At 47.8% G+C, this 14,649-nt stretch overlaps 1 protein-coding gene across 1 annotated transcript in view; it reads right to left on the bottom strand.

Moving 5' to 3' along the window:
• The window catches only part of ADCY5 (adenylate cyclase 5), a 156,763-nt gene that overhangs the window by 66,331 nt on the left and 75,783 nt on the right, over positions 1–14,649 (bottom strand). Inside the window, exon 2 of the mRNA XM_007106261.4 lies at positions 3,075–3,224. Within this exon, the coding sequence (XP_007106323.2) occupies positions 3,075–3,224 (150 nt within the window). The remainder of the gene's footprint in view (positions 1–3,074; positions 3,225–14,649) is intronic.

The following is a 14,649-nucleotide window of genomic DNA, read 5'->3' as shown; positions in this document are numbered from 1 at the left end:
AGGAGCAGGGTGGTCACAGAAGGCTTCGTGGGGACCAGAGGACGATGTGTGAAGGAGGGGGCACCATTTCGACGTAGGGGATGGTGGCCCAGGAGGATGGGAAAGCCTGCTGACTTTGAGAAACCAAGAAATTAAGACTGGCTGAAGGGGAGGTTGGAGAAAAGCCAGGAGAGGTGCCAGGGCCACCCTGTGAAGTTGGGGAGGGTCATGGCAGCCGTTGACGGGGTCTGGACTTGGCTCCCTTTCTGTGTTCTCCTCCGGGGCCTGCCTGCTCCGAGAGGTCCAACCTCTACCTGCACCCTCTAGCCCAGGCGCTCTGCCAGGCTCGCTCACGAATCCTCTCATCTGGAGCCTTCCCTCCTGGCTGTCTCCAGCCCTCCTCATTCTCCCTCCACTCCTTCAGCACCGGGCGCTGGGCCGCTCTCTCACGTGGCCCTAAGGCTCTTCTGCTGCGCCTGCATCTGCCTCGTTCCCCTCCCCACTCCTGGCCTCTGGGAGCAAGGTTTCCATCAGCACCTCCTCTGCTCACCTCCCACACCCACTCCCTCGTCCGGCTGCCCGCCGTATGTCTCGCCACCAGCACCTGACATCGTGCCCACACCATGCTCACCATGGTTCTTCTCAAGCTCCGTGCCTTTGTCCATGGCACCCCCGTCCTCCTGATCATGAAGGTCAAGGCCTTGCTCCTCAACTAGAATCACCATCCTCAAGTACTGCTGCTAACCTACCTCAGGCTCAGCCCCATCCCAGGAGGAGGGTCCTGGCTCCAGCTTGCAGCATACCCTCGCCACCCTGGGCCTTCTTATAGAGCCCCCGATCACTCTGCATTTCAATGTCAATGGTCTGTTACTGGGGTCTCCCTGAGGGTGGGAACTGTGTCTTGTTCAGCTCCAGAGCTGACAGCCTTATGCTTAGGAAACTCTGGTGGACTAGTGAGGAATGGTGCTCTCTGTGGGCTGGTCTGGCCTCCCCAGACATCAGTGCACGCGGCCATTGAAGGCCATTTCATATTTACTGAACTCTCAGTGAACAGCTACCGGTGATAAAAATATCAATACAAACTAAAGGACAATTCTGTGGAAATACAGGATGACTGGGAGAAAGTGTGCTACAAATTGTTTAGATTCACGAGAGACCTTCCTACATTTATAACTAGCTCTGGGGCTGAGGGCCAGGACGAGTGGGCAGGGGGCGGCTGGGGAACAGTGCTGAGTGCCCTCATCAGGTGGCACCTAGAAGCATCCTCAGATCTAAGAGCATCCTTTTCTGCAGAGGGCAGGGGAGGCTTGACTCTGGGCCCCGGCTAGGTGAGGAGTGCCTGTCCCCGGGAAGCATGCCTCCCCTCCCCAGTCCCTTGGCCTGAAACATGGTATGGCAAACATATTTTCTCCCCCAAATCCCTGTGGATCTTCTGGAATGTCCAGCCTGGCCAGGGCCAGTGCAAGTAAACTGTGAGGCACTGTAAATGCTAATTTTACTGGAGAAGGGACGAGGCCCAGGAGTGAGGGGGGACATTCCCTAATCCAGAAGGGGAAGGAAGGTATCCTGATCTCACGTGAGAGATGCTGGGGTCTGGAACAGGGATGAGAGGGGGGCTTTTGAGGCAGGTGGGAGCTTGGGGGTGAGCAGGGTGCAGAGAGGTGAGGTAAGCTTGTCAAGAAGAGACAGTGGGAAGACTCAGGGACACCCCTGGGAACAGGTTTCATTCAAGAGGCTGGACCTGGAGCCCAGATGGGGCCAAGAGAGCACATGGGAAGGCCAGGCCTCAGACTGGACAGCCTGAGCTGGGGACTTAGCCAGGCACAGCGGCCGGGCGCGGGGCTGGAAGGGAAGCAGGGGCAGATGGTGACTGGGGGAGGGCCTGGAGAGGCTCAGCTGAGCTCTCCCCCCGCCTCAGCCATCTGGATGTCACCAGCCGTGGGCTGAATCCAGACAGAGGCAGAGAGGCCCTCACACTGTGGCAAACTGTGCTCGTGGGGTGTTCACAGCGCACACGCCGTGCTGGGCAGGAGGGCACAGATGACTACTGCCGTCCAGGCCTCCGGCTCCCTGTCCTCACGACTGAAGGCAGACCTCCGTGTTTACACCTGTCGTCGGCCGACACAGTGTGCAGCACAGAAGAGGACTCCGCCAGTGTTTGTGCAGAGTTTGGCGAGACACGAACCTAAGAAGAGAGGGAGGCCCCTCCGCTTTGGAATAACCTTATCTCTGAGAGCCGGGACGAGTCCAAGTCCAGTGGGAGCCCCAGCACCCTGCTGACCTGCCCACTCTCCCCCTGGGGTCTCCCTCCGGGCCTGCTGTCTGGGAGCCATGCGCAGTCTCAGGGATCCCAACTTCTATCTGGTTCACACACAGGAGAAGACACAGTGGTGAGCCAGCCAGACCTGAACCCCAAACAGGACACCCCCAGGATGCCAGGCAGGGAACCCTGACAAGGCCTCAGCCCCTGCCCCGCCTCAGCCAGAGGAGTACACAGGGGCAGGTCCCTCCACCCAGGGCTCACGGGGAGAAGCCCGAGTCTGTGAGCTGCATGAATGGCCTGGCTCCTGGCCCAGGAGCCCCCTGAGGGTGAGGTTTAGGGTGAGACACGGTTGTCTTCCTTTCTCTGAACTAACCAAACCCCAGAGATCATCACAGAGGGAGTGCCTAGTGAGGGTGTCACAGGGGCTGACAGCTTGGTCTCCTCTCCTCCTCCCTCCCCGCTCGCCTGGCGGGCACCTTAATCCCAGGAGGGAATGCTGATGCTCTCAGCACCCCAACTCATCAGCCCCAGGGGAGAGGTGGAGGGCTGCTTCCTGCCACCCAAGCTGCTTGGTTTGCTTGCAAACCCCAGGGAGACTGAGGACGCAACAGGCAAGGGCAGGGCTAGAGCTGGTGTTCCAGAGCCTCCCCTAGAGCATTCCCGCAGAGCCAGGAACGCTGGGCTCCCTCCAGGAGAAACGTTCCCCACAGGCTGGGCACCCCACCAGGGAGGCGGGGCTGGACAGCTGCCCTGAGCACAGCTGGTGGGCAGGCAGCAGCTGGGCCGAGGCAGGCTCCCTGCCAGCTGTGCAGGGCAGGAGGGCCTCACTCACCTGCTGCTGGTTCTCCCGCTGCGAGTGCAGCCGAGCCTGGATGCACTCCCGGGTCTCCTGGAAGGCCTGTCTCTGGGAGACCTCAGCCGGGTAGTGGGTGCAGACGCCCACGATGTTGGTGCAGGAGAAAATGAGGACGTTGGAGACGAGCTGCAGAGGGAGAGATGAGGACACGGAGCTCAGGCCTGGAGCCCCAGCCATGACTCTCCCAGTCCCAGAGCTCGGAGCCCCCAGGCCCCAGGGTAGCAAACGCACACCTAGCTGCCCGCAAACAAATGCCAAGGGTACCCACCCGCAGCCAACTGCTGGGAGTAGCCAAGTGTCATCAGTCAGGCTCTCTGATGTCCTCAGAGCCTAAAGCTTGGCTGGCCTGTGACAGAATATGGCCCTAAGGATGCTGAGTCACTGAATACTCATACTGGCCATGTCCACAGTACCAAAGGCTAAAAGGTTAGGTGTCTTGGGGATGCTGTGACAGAGCTTTGTGTGTTGGGGGTGGCAAGGGCACTGCAGGGAAGGCTCCTTGAGGGGGACAGGGTTTCATTGTTTGAAAGTGCGACAGGGTCCGCATAGGACAAAGGGCTGCTCTTCCACAGAGAGGCCTTAGCTGGCTCTTCCCCAGGAATCAGCTCCAAGAGGTAAATACTTGCTGATACCCAGCACTGTGTGAAGTCCTCTAGGGACTGAGGGAAGGATGAGGTCCCTGGCCAGCAGGGATCAGTGTCCACACAGGTCTCATCTCCTTCTCTGCACCAGCGCCAGGGCCTCCTGACGACCCCACCAGCACACCTGCTGGCAAGCACCCACCATTACCCCCACTCCTCACAGATGCCCTCCTCTGTGCTGACAGAGATGTGTGCGGAGAAAGATCACTGTCCCTCGGGTCAGAGACAAGGCTGGAATTCTTTTGAAAGCAATACTTACTGAAAAGCTAAGGGAAAACACAACTCAACCCACAAAAGCAGGGTTGACATAGCACATTCCAGGTCCTGGCAAAGGTACTGTTTGGTCAGAACTTCTCTTGGCAGGTACAGCTCCTGGGGCATCTGGGTAAACAGATCCTGGTCCTGCCCTTGCCCCAGGCCATACCGGACAGAAGCCACACAAAGAGGCTCAGCTTTCTAGGCCTCAATCACTCCCTCCAAACATTTAGTTCTTAGTCCCAACTGCAGAAGGGGAGCCCAGGCCGACCCCTGCACCTTCCGCTGTGGCTCCTCCAGCCCTCAGGAGCCCTGCATTGGTCTCTAGTCCACTTGTCTATTTGGATCCCAAAGAGCCTCCCTCTGGGACTTCAGCTGCCTGGCAGTGACTGGCAGCAGCTCCCACACTCTTCTTCCAGGGTGTCTCTGGACCTAGAAGTCCTGTCCTTGGCTCTGCTCTGCATTCTACCTGAAGGCTTTCCCCAGCCCAGCTCTGAGGTGGCCCTGACCTCCACCCAGGCTCTCAGGCCCAGAGCCATGTGGGCTCCATACCGGATGTGGTGCCATCCTTCCCTGGAGACATCCTATACCATGTCTGTCCCAGTCCATGCACAGAAAGAGACTTTTGCTCTCCCATCTCAGTCTTGCTCTCTCCTCGGCTACACAAAAAATTCTGGTCTTCTGGCTGAAGGACACTGTGGGCTCCCCTCAAGCACCTCCTGGCTCCCCTCCAGATGCCTCCCTGAGGAGCCTTCAGGGAAGGGGCAAACTCCCATTACCAGCTCCACAGCCCCACCAACTCTGCTGCTCACTCCCAGCCCCCCACCCCAACCTCAGCCACCCCTGAATCCTACCACTGTCATCTATGTAAATGCACTGCAGAGAAAAACCCAATCTATTTATCACAAGCAAAGAAGACCCCTGCTCTACAGAAGCTTACAGTCCAGTTGAGGAGATAAGCGGTCAAGACTGACAGAGAACTAGCAACAGGAAGCAGAAACTGACTCATGCCAAGCAAGAGGGAGCGGAAGAGAGCACAGAGTGAAGAGAGACCCCTGGGCAGGCCCGGGCTCCCTGGGCCTGCGGTTAGGGGCATGTTTGCCGAGGCTGGCAGACATAAGAAAGGGCGTCCCTGGAGCGAGCATCCAGGAAGCTCAGGCTTGCGAGGTACTCAGGGTCCTTGAGTAAATAACCAAGGCTCTCTGATCCTGAGGGAAAGTCCACAGAGAGGAGATGGAGCTGGAAAGGAAGACTGGAGCCAGAATGAAGAGGCATCTGAATGTTAGGCTGAGAAGTCCTGGCACAATCCTACAAGAGGAGCCACGAACACTGCTGAAGCAAAGAACGGCAGGATGAGCACCCAGCTTCAGGAAGATTCATCAGGGGCAAGAGTAATGCAGGGAGTCGAGAGAGGGGTCAGGAGGCTACCACAGAAGCCCAAAGTATGAGGGAACAAAGACCTACATGAGGCTGGGGGCTGGCAAGGCAGAGCTGACTCAGAAAGAAGAGCCCCCAAGAGCAGGGAAGAAATAGACTGCAGCCTGCAGTATGAAGCAATGCAATGACTGTGAAGGGAGACCCCAAGGACACACCTCCTGGAAGTCGCTGGGGACCACTGAGAGAGGGCTAAGGAGAGAGAATGAGATGAGGAGGTGGAGGCTGAAGGTGCAGACTACAGGGAATTCTGAAGAATGTTCTCTTTAGGGGATATCTTTTGAAAGGTGAGAGGAAGGTGCCAGACGATAAAAAAAGGAGTGAGGAGAAACTGGAAAGGAGAATATGAGGAGTTACCCTCAGACAGAATAATGCAGCATGATAATGCAACATGGCCAAGTGGGGTTTATCCTAGGAATGGAAGGCTGTTTCAATCAAAAATCAATGTAATTCACCATATTAACAGACTAAATAGAAAACCATATGGTTATTTCAGGAGTTACTGAAAAAGTATTTGACAAAACTTAACATCTATGCAAGATTTTTAGTTTAATTTTTTTCTTTTTTTGGCCGCACTGTGCAGCATTGGGATCTTAGTTCCCCCACCAGGGATCGAACCAGTGTCCGCTGCACTGGAATCATGGAGTCTTAACTGCTGGACCACCAGGGAAGTCCCTATACAAGATTTTTTTTTAAACTCCTAACAAATTAGGAATAGAAGGGAAATTCCTCAATCTGATCAATGGCATATACAAAAACCTATAGCTAACATCATACTTAATGGTGAAAGACTGAATGTTTTCCCCTAAGATCAGGAACAAAGCGAGATTGTCCTCTCACATTACGTGTATTCAACATCATATTGGAGGTCCTAGGCCATGCAATAAGATAAGAGAAAAAAATAAAATGCATACAGATTGGAAAGGAAGAAATAAAACTGTCTATATTTGCAGATGACATGTTTGTCTATGTAGAAAATCCCAAAGAATCTACAAAACAGCTACCAGAATTAATAAGCAAGTTTAGAAATACAAAGATACATGATCGCAGGAAACAAAGTCAATATACAAAAAAGCAACTGTATTTCTACAGGCAAGCAACAATCAGAAGTGAAATTTTTTTAAAGTGCCATTTATATATCACCACAACTATGAAATATTTATCCATAAATCTAACAAAATATTGCAAACCTGTTCACTGAAAACTATAAAACACTGATGAAAGAAATTTTAAAAGACCTAAATAAATGGAGAGACATACCATGTGCATGTATGGGAAAACTCAGTATTGTTCAGATGTCAATTCTCCCCAAACTGATGTATAGATGCAACATAATCATAATCAAAAACCAACCAGGGTTTTTAAAAAGAAATTGACAAGCTGACTCTAAAATTTATATGGAAAAGCAAAACAACTAGCATAGCCAAAACAATTTTGAAGAAGATGAACCAAGTTGGAAGACTCACACTACTCAATTTTAAGACTGACTATAAAACTACAGTAATTAATCTAGTGCAGTACTGGCCTAAGGATAGAAATATAGATCAATGGAATAGAATTGAAAGTCCAGAAATAAACCCTTACATTTATGGTTTGCTGATTTTTAACAAGAGTACCAAGACAATTCAATGGGAAAAGAATAGTCTTTTTAGCAAATGATACTGAGATAACTTCATATCCACATGCAAAAAAATGAAGTTGCACCTCATAACTCATACCATATACAAAAGTAACTCAAAGTGGATCAGAGACCTAAACATGAGAGCTACAGTTATAAAACTCTTAGAAGAAAATATAGGAATAAATCTTCATGACCTAGGATTAGGCAATGACTTCTTAGACATTACACCAAAAGCACAAATGATAAAAGACAAAAAAAGAGATAAATTGCCCTTCATCAAAGTTAAGAAGTCCTGTGCTTCTAAAGGAACCATCAAGAAAGTGAAAAGACAACCCGCAGAATGGGAGAAAATATCTGCAAATCATTTATCACACCTTTATTTTTGACAAATATACAAAGGCAACTAAATGGAGAAAGGATAATCTTCTCAACAAACGGTGTCAGAATAATTGGATACCCATATGATTAACTCAAAATATACAAAAATTTACTCAGAACAGTTCATAGGCCTAAATGTAAAACCTAAAACTATTAAACTTCCAGAAGAAAACACAAGACTTTGGGTTAGGCGAAGATTTCTTATATACCACAGCAAAACATGATCCATAGAAGAAAAGAAATGATAAACTGATAAATCAGACTTCATCAAAATTAAGAACATTTGCCTTCAGAAGACACTGTTAAGAAAATGAAAAGACAAGCAGCAGAATGGGAAAAATTATCTGTAAATCATATATCTAATAAAAAGACTTGTATCCAAAATTCATAAAGAGCTCTCAAGCCAAAAATAAGAACACCAACAACCCACTTTTTAAAAGAGCAAAATATTTAAGTAGACAATTCACCAAAGAAGATATAAGGATGACAAGGAAGCACAGAGAAAGATGCTCAAAATCATTAGCCATCAGGGAAATGCAAATTTTTAAAAAACAATGAGATACTACTAAACACTATTAGAATGGTTAAAATAAAATAAAATAGAAAACGAAAAGAAAAGAAAAAAGAACTGCCAACACTGGTACAGGTAAGAGTCTGTAGCAGCTGGAACTCTCACACCTTGCTAGTAGGAATGAAAAATGGTACAGCCACCTTGGGAAACATTCTGGCATTTCTCATACTTATGCCTGCCATATGACCAGCAACCTCACTCCTAGGTATCTGTCCAAATCAAATGAAAAGTTATGTTCACACAAAAATCTGTGCAGGAATGTTTATGAAATACTACCCATCTATAAAATGGAACAATCTAGTGATAACACACAACATGAACGAGTCTTAAATACATTATGCTGAGTGAAAGAAGCCACACTCAAAAGGCTACATACTATATGATTCCATTTATACAGCATTCTGGAAAAGATAAAACTGCAGGGACTGAAAACAGATCAGTGGTTGCCAGGAGGCAGGGGGAGAGGTTGACTAAAAGGGGCAGCAGGAGGAAATCTTTCAGGGTGATGGAGCTGTTCCATATCATGATTGTGTTGGTAGTTACACATCTATATGCCTTTGCCAAATCCACAGAACTGTACACTAGAGAAGCTGAATTCTACTGTATGTAAATTATACTTAAATAAAGAAAGGACAAGACTAAGATCCAGGAGGGACTAGCAGAGAGAATATGAGGAGACGGCTGGACAGGGAAAGGGCAGCCTTTCCTCTCTCTGAGGCCAGAAAGAGGGACCAGACTCTATTCTGAGACATGATCTCCGAAGTAATTATCAACTGGCCCATGCTGTATCTCAGTACTAATCCTCCTGACCTCTCCTGCTGTAACCTTACTCCTCCTGCAGCCAGAAGGCCAATAGCAACAGACGGTGCAAATCCAGGTAAAATGATGCACCGTAACCCAATAAGGTCCAAATGGCTTGGCTAAGCTTAGCATGCCTCAGTGTTCCTCTCTCCCATTCACTAAACACACAATGGGGTGAGCAGGAAGAGAGTGCTGGGTATGAGAGAGGGGTCTTGAGCAAGGCCCCATTGGGAAGGGTGATTTCAGCAAATTGGACCTGAGAGTGAAAAAGAGATTAACACATCAAACAAACACACACACACACACACACCACACACATGCCACCCATCAAAAAAGCAGGAATCTGTGTGCCAGGTTTTAATAGATGCTAAGGCCACTGTACAGACACTAAGGTTATGAATGGAGAGGAAACGTCAGTAAAATCTGATGGAATTCTGCTTACACCCTTCCAGGAAGGAGTCTGTAGCTTAAAAATGATCTCACACCTCAGGCATAAGGGTCTAAATGCTGACCAGCTTTCTTCCCTACTAAAAATAATTATCAAATATTGAGCTCCTTCATATGTTCTTACGTAAAATACTTAATTAGTAAATAATAGCAGGTATCATTCACAACAAGTAAGCAAGGCCTAATTAAGGGTTTGTTGGTTTTCCTTGTGCCGACCTCACAGGACATGTCCAACCACATGGAAGATGAGTGTGTGTGTGTGTGTGTGTGTGTGTGTGTGTGTGTGTGTGTGTGTGTGTGAAGGGATACCTACATTACACCAGGTGGAGTAACAGGGACACCTGACAATACAGCAAACCTCAGCCCTGGCAGTGGCCTCAGCATTTGCTTTTAAAACCAGGCCTGCATACGGTTTGGGTCTGGGAGGTCCCAGGACCACACCAGGAGAAACCCCGTGAGTGGGGAATGTTTGGAATTCTGGTCTCCTAGTGGAAACCCAGAGGAGATGCCTAGGCATATGTACAACTCTGCTGGCATTTCTAAAACCCCAGCACTTCAGAAACCCAATCTTTGGCTGTCTGTAGGCTGCAGGTTTGATTTGGCCACAGGTGAAGTGACAGTCCTCAGTGTGTGCAGTGTCTCCATGGCAAAGGTTGAAAGGACTCCCAGCAGCCTGCCTTGGGCACTGCCATCCTTGCTGCCTCTTCTCTCTTTGAGTTTTCAGGGGGGACCCAAGGGCCCGCTGCCATAGGCCTGCTACTAACCAGTCCTGAGAGAGGCACAAGGCGAAGAGGAATGAGGAATGAACGGTTTGGAATAGAAGGAAATAAGTTGGGGAAGACCCCCTCACAATCTGCTATTTTGCATGAACTCTGTTCTGGACAAGTCAGCTTGCCCTTGCAAGTTGGTTCACAGGGTGGACCTGGTGGTGGTGGAAGGAGATGGGGAATCAGAATTCCCCAGGGAGCCAGATTTGGTGACTGGGGAGAGGGGGCAAGATGTTCAGTTATATTTGAATTTCAGACAAACAACAATTTTTTTTTAGTATAAGTATGTCCCATGCAATATTGGGGACATATACGACAAAATTATTTGTTTATATGAAATTCAAGTTTAACTGGGCGACTGTATTTTCACTGGCAACGCTAACAGGGAGCCCTTTCAAACCTGCCCTCCCCCAGCTCTGACACCGCCCCCCTTGGCTGAGCCCCAGCACACTAAGGGTGACCCAGCTCCCACTCTGCCCCACTTCCTCTTCCAGATCCTCTTCCACTCTCAGCGGCTCCTGCGCAGATAGACTACAGTAATTCCTCTTCACATCAGGGCCTGAAATCACCCCACTTGAGTGCAAGTCAAAGCTGAGATCTAATTTTCCAAATCCACCCACCTGGACCCAGGGGGCTAGACCACCTCAGGGCCCTGGGGGCTGAGGGCCAGCGCCCCAGTACTCTGCAGCTGTGACCTGGGACTCCAGCCTTAAAGACAGGCAGAACCCTTTCTGTTCTAGTCCTTTTTCCGTTTACAAACACACAAAACTAGCAACCAAATGAGTCCCAAATAAAAGGAGCTGACAAGCAGGACAAGGGTTCCTTCTGCTGTCCCAGATTTCATTTCTCCTGTGTGGTGCTGATGGGAAGCTTGGGGGACCTCGGTGGAATCCCATTATGATGTAAAATAAATCAAGGAAGGATAATCTTAAATTATATACTGAGAAGGCATATCAGCAGGGTTTCTTGTATACTGTACTATGCTCGATTAGGTGCTAAATGGCTTTTTAAAAATATTACATATTTTAACTTTTTTTCATCAGAGTGATGCCTCTTTTAAAGCTTTTCCTTTACAGAGAATAAAGATTGCTGTACTTTTTTTTGGTGATCAAAGTCACATTATCTCTGCCTGAGGGTTTCTGTGATGAGGTCTTCTTTCATAGAGGTGGCTGGTCCGTCTCAATGGCTCTGGACAAACAAGACCAAGGTCTCCACTCACTTCACTCCTGCTAGGGGGTCTGCCCAGGTGGCACCCACCCCTCCTCTCCATTCCAGCCAGGATCTAGCTGCTCGGTGCTTGTCAATCTCTCCTGAACTGGAATCCTCTATGCAACTATCCTCTATGTCAGAGACCCTCATATCCCCTTATATCATGACACTTTCCTGCTCAAAAGCCCACCAGTAAAATAAAGCCCACACTCCTGTGCTGGTATTAAGATTCTACAAGTCTCATCGTGGGCCACATTCCCCTTCTCCTCACTACCCCAACCATATGGGTTACTCACTGCCTCTGGAAATACCAATCTACAATATGATTCTAAAAGTACAATGTTTGGGACTTCACTGGTGGTGCAGTGGTTAAGAATCTGCCTGCCAATGCAGGGGATAAGGGTTCGATCCCTGGTCTGGGAAGATCCTAGTTGCGGAGCAACTAGGCCCACGTGCTGCAACTAATGAAGCCCGCGTGCTCTAGGGCCCACAAGCCTCAACTACTGAGCCTGAGTGCTGCAACTACTGAACCCCCCGCCTAGAGCCTGTGCTCCGCAACAAGACAAGCCACCACAATGAGAAGACCGCGCACCGCAACGAAGAGTAGGCCCCTCTCGTCACAACTATAGAAAGCCCGTGCACAGCACTGAAGACCCAACGCAGCCAAAAATAAATAAAATTCTTAATAAATAAATAAAGTGTGCAATTCAATGGTTTAAAAAAAGTAATCTATAAAAGTACGATGTTTATTTAATACAATTTTACTATTACTAAAAACAAATCAATAATTAGCATCTGTTTAATCCATGTTTAGGAAAGACAACGTAGACTAAAATAGGAAAAAAGACAAGTATCTAGGAACGATGGGGGTCAGCAATTTACAGCCTTCAAAACACCTTCACAGGTAATATTTCATGACATCCTCATTGCATCCTTCTAAGATAAGCAAGTTGGGTGGCATCACCCCCTCCTGCTGATGCGGGAACTAAGGCTCGAGGCAGGAGCCTGAAAGGCAGTCACACAGCAAGGCGGCGGCAGAATTCAATCAGATTCTCATTCCGAGTTCAGAGCTTGTCCTGCTCTACTGTACGAAGCTGTTATTTATCCCAACTTAATTTAGGTCCACTTTTGTTTTATTCTATTTAATAAAGAAACACTCGACTTTCTTTCACCCTCGTCCTAAGTGCCCCAGGCCTTCTTCATCTATCCTGGTCACATAAAATGCTGCTGATTAGGGTCCTCCTCCCAGCTGCTGCCTCCAGTCCAGCTCTCTCCCAGGAACTCGCCACGGCGGGTGAGAAAGGCCCATTGCCTGTCTTGTGAGGCCAAGCCTTACCCTCGTAGAGTGTCCTTTAATTATGTTTTCAGCGAGATACAATTCATATACCATAGAATTCATCCGTTTAGAGTATACAATTCAGTAGCTTTTAATGCAATCTCAAGGTTGTGCAACCCTCACCGCTAACTCCAGAAAGTTATTAACAACCCCCCAAAGAAATCCCACACCCATTAATCCTTGTTTATTTCCCCCCCCCCCCCCCGGCAGCCCCACCCCCAGCTCTGTCAACTACTAATTTACTTTCTATCTTGATGGACTTGCCTGTTCTAGACATTTCATATAAATGGTATCATGTAATAGCCTCCCATGTCTAGCTATTTTCACTTAGCATAATATTTTCAAGATTCATCTCTGTTTAGCATGTATCAGTACTTCATTTCTTGTTATGGCCAAATAACATTCCATAGTACAGATATACCACAGTTTGTTTATTCATCCATCAGTTATAGACATTTGGGTTGTATCTACTTTTTGACTGTTATGAATAATGTTGCTATGAACATTCATGTACAGCTTCTTTCAGAGACATCTGTTTTCAGTTCTCTTGAGTATATACCTAGGAGTGGAATTGCTAGATGTTATGGATTGAATGTTTGTGTCCTCTTCCCCTAAATGCATATGTTAAAATCCTGACCCCCCAGTGTGATGGTATTAGGAGGTGGGGCTTTGGGAAGACGATTAGGTATGAGGGTGGAGCACTCATGAGTGGGATTAGCACCCTTACAAAAGTGATCTCATAGAGTTTTCTAATCTCTTCCACCATGTGAGTACACAGTGAAAAACTGACCATCTATGAACCAGGAAGTGGGCTCCCACCAGGCCCAAATCTGCTGGTGACTTGAACTTGGATTTCCCAGCCTCCAGAATGTGAGAAATAAATGTTGTTTAAGCCACCCAGGCTATGGTATTTTGTTATAGCAAACTGGATGGACTAAGACGCTGGTCACATGGTAACTCTATGTTAAACATTTTGAGGAACTGCCCAAGTGTTTTCCAAAGTGGCTGCATCTTTTATATTCCAACCAGCAGTGACTGAGGGTTCTGACTTTCCACAATCCTCCCCAACACCTGTTTTGTCTGTCTTTTTTATTACAGCCATCCTAGTGGGAGTGAGGTGGTATCTCATTGTGGTTTTGATTCCCTTAAAATTTAAAGCAAATAGTGACAATAACATGTAAGGTAGTCTACTCTGTAACTTAAACAGCTGTGCCTTTAGAGAGAAATGGCCACATTGTACACTTTATTTTTGTCATCTTTGGTCACTTATTCCTAGGAAGACCCCAGACCTTGTGTACACAGCCAGAGAAAAACAACAGCTTTCATATAACAGTACTTATTTGAACAGGACATCCTCTTAATTCATTCAAAAAGCATTGACTAAGCATCCAGTGCAGAGCACCATACTGGGGCACCGGGGAATCTTGACCCCGGCCACCCAGCCCCTCCCCTCCAGGACTCCAGGTCTGGTGGTGGAGGAAGGCATATGCACAGAAGCAGCTGAGAGGACACAAACTCTGTAGGCCTTGCAGTGTCACTAACCCCAAGTTAGTTCCACAGACGCTCAACAAATATGGCAGAGGAGATAATACTCTTACTGTATGAAGTGGTTTATAAATTAACAAGGAATAAGTAAAATTTAACAGAAAAATGGATAACGTAGATGAAGAAGCTTTTCAAAGAAGTAAAATTACAAATGACTTATAAACACATGATATGAAAAATGTGAACCTCACCAGTAAGCAAAGAAATACAAATGAAAACAATATTTTGCCTATTAAACTAGCAAAGCTTTTTTTCATGGTAATAATGATGGCAAGAATGCAATAGAAAAGGCACCATACCATCAGTGGGGATGTGAAGGCACAACCCTTCTGGAAAGCAGTCTGGCCATGTGTATGAAGAGCCTTAAAAATGTTTATACTCTTTGACCTAGATTCAGTCTCCTCTCAGGAATCTGTGCTACAGAAACTCAGTAGCTTGGGCAGGGCTTTATATTCAAGGAGAATTAGAAAACTTAAAAATGGGGAACAGATAAATGTTGAACAACTAGAGGATAGTTAAATAAATTATGGTGCTTCAATACCCTGG

This window comes from Physeter macrocephalus, chromosome 1 (genome assembly GCF_002837175.3).
Source record: "Physeter macrocephalus isolate SW-GA chromosome 1, ASM283717v5, whole genome shotgun sequence".
Lineage (NCBI taxonomy): Eukaryota > Metazoa > Chordata > Mammalia > Artiodactyla > Physeteridae > Physeter > Physeter macrocephalus.
This window is presented reverse-complemented; position numbering and strand designations above follow the sequence as displayed.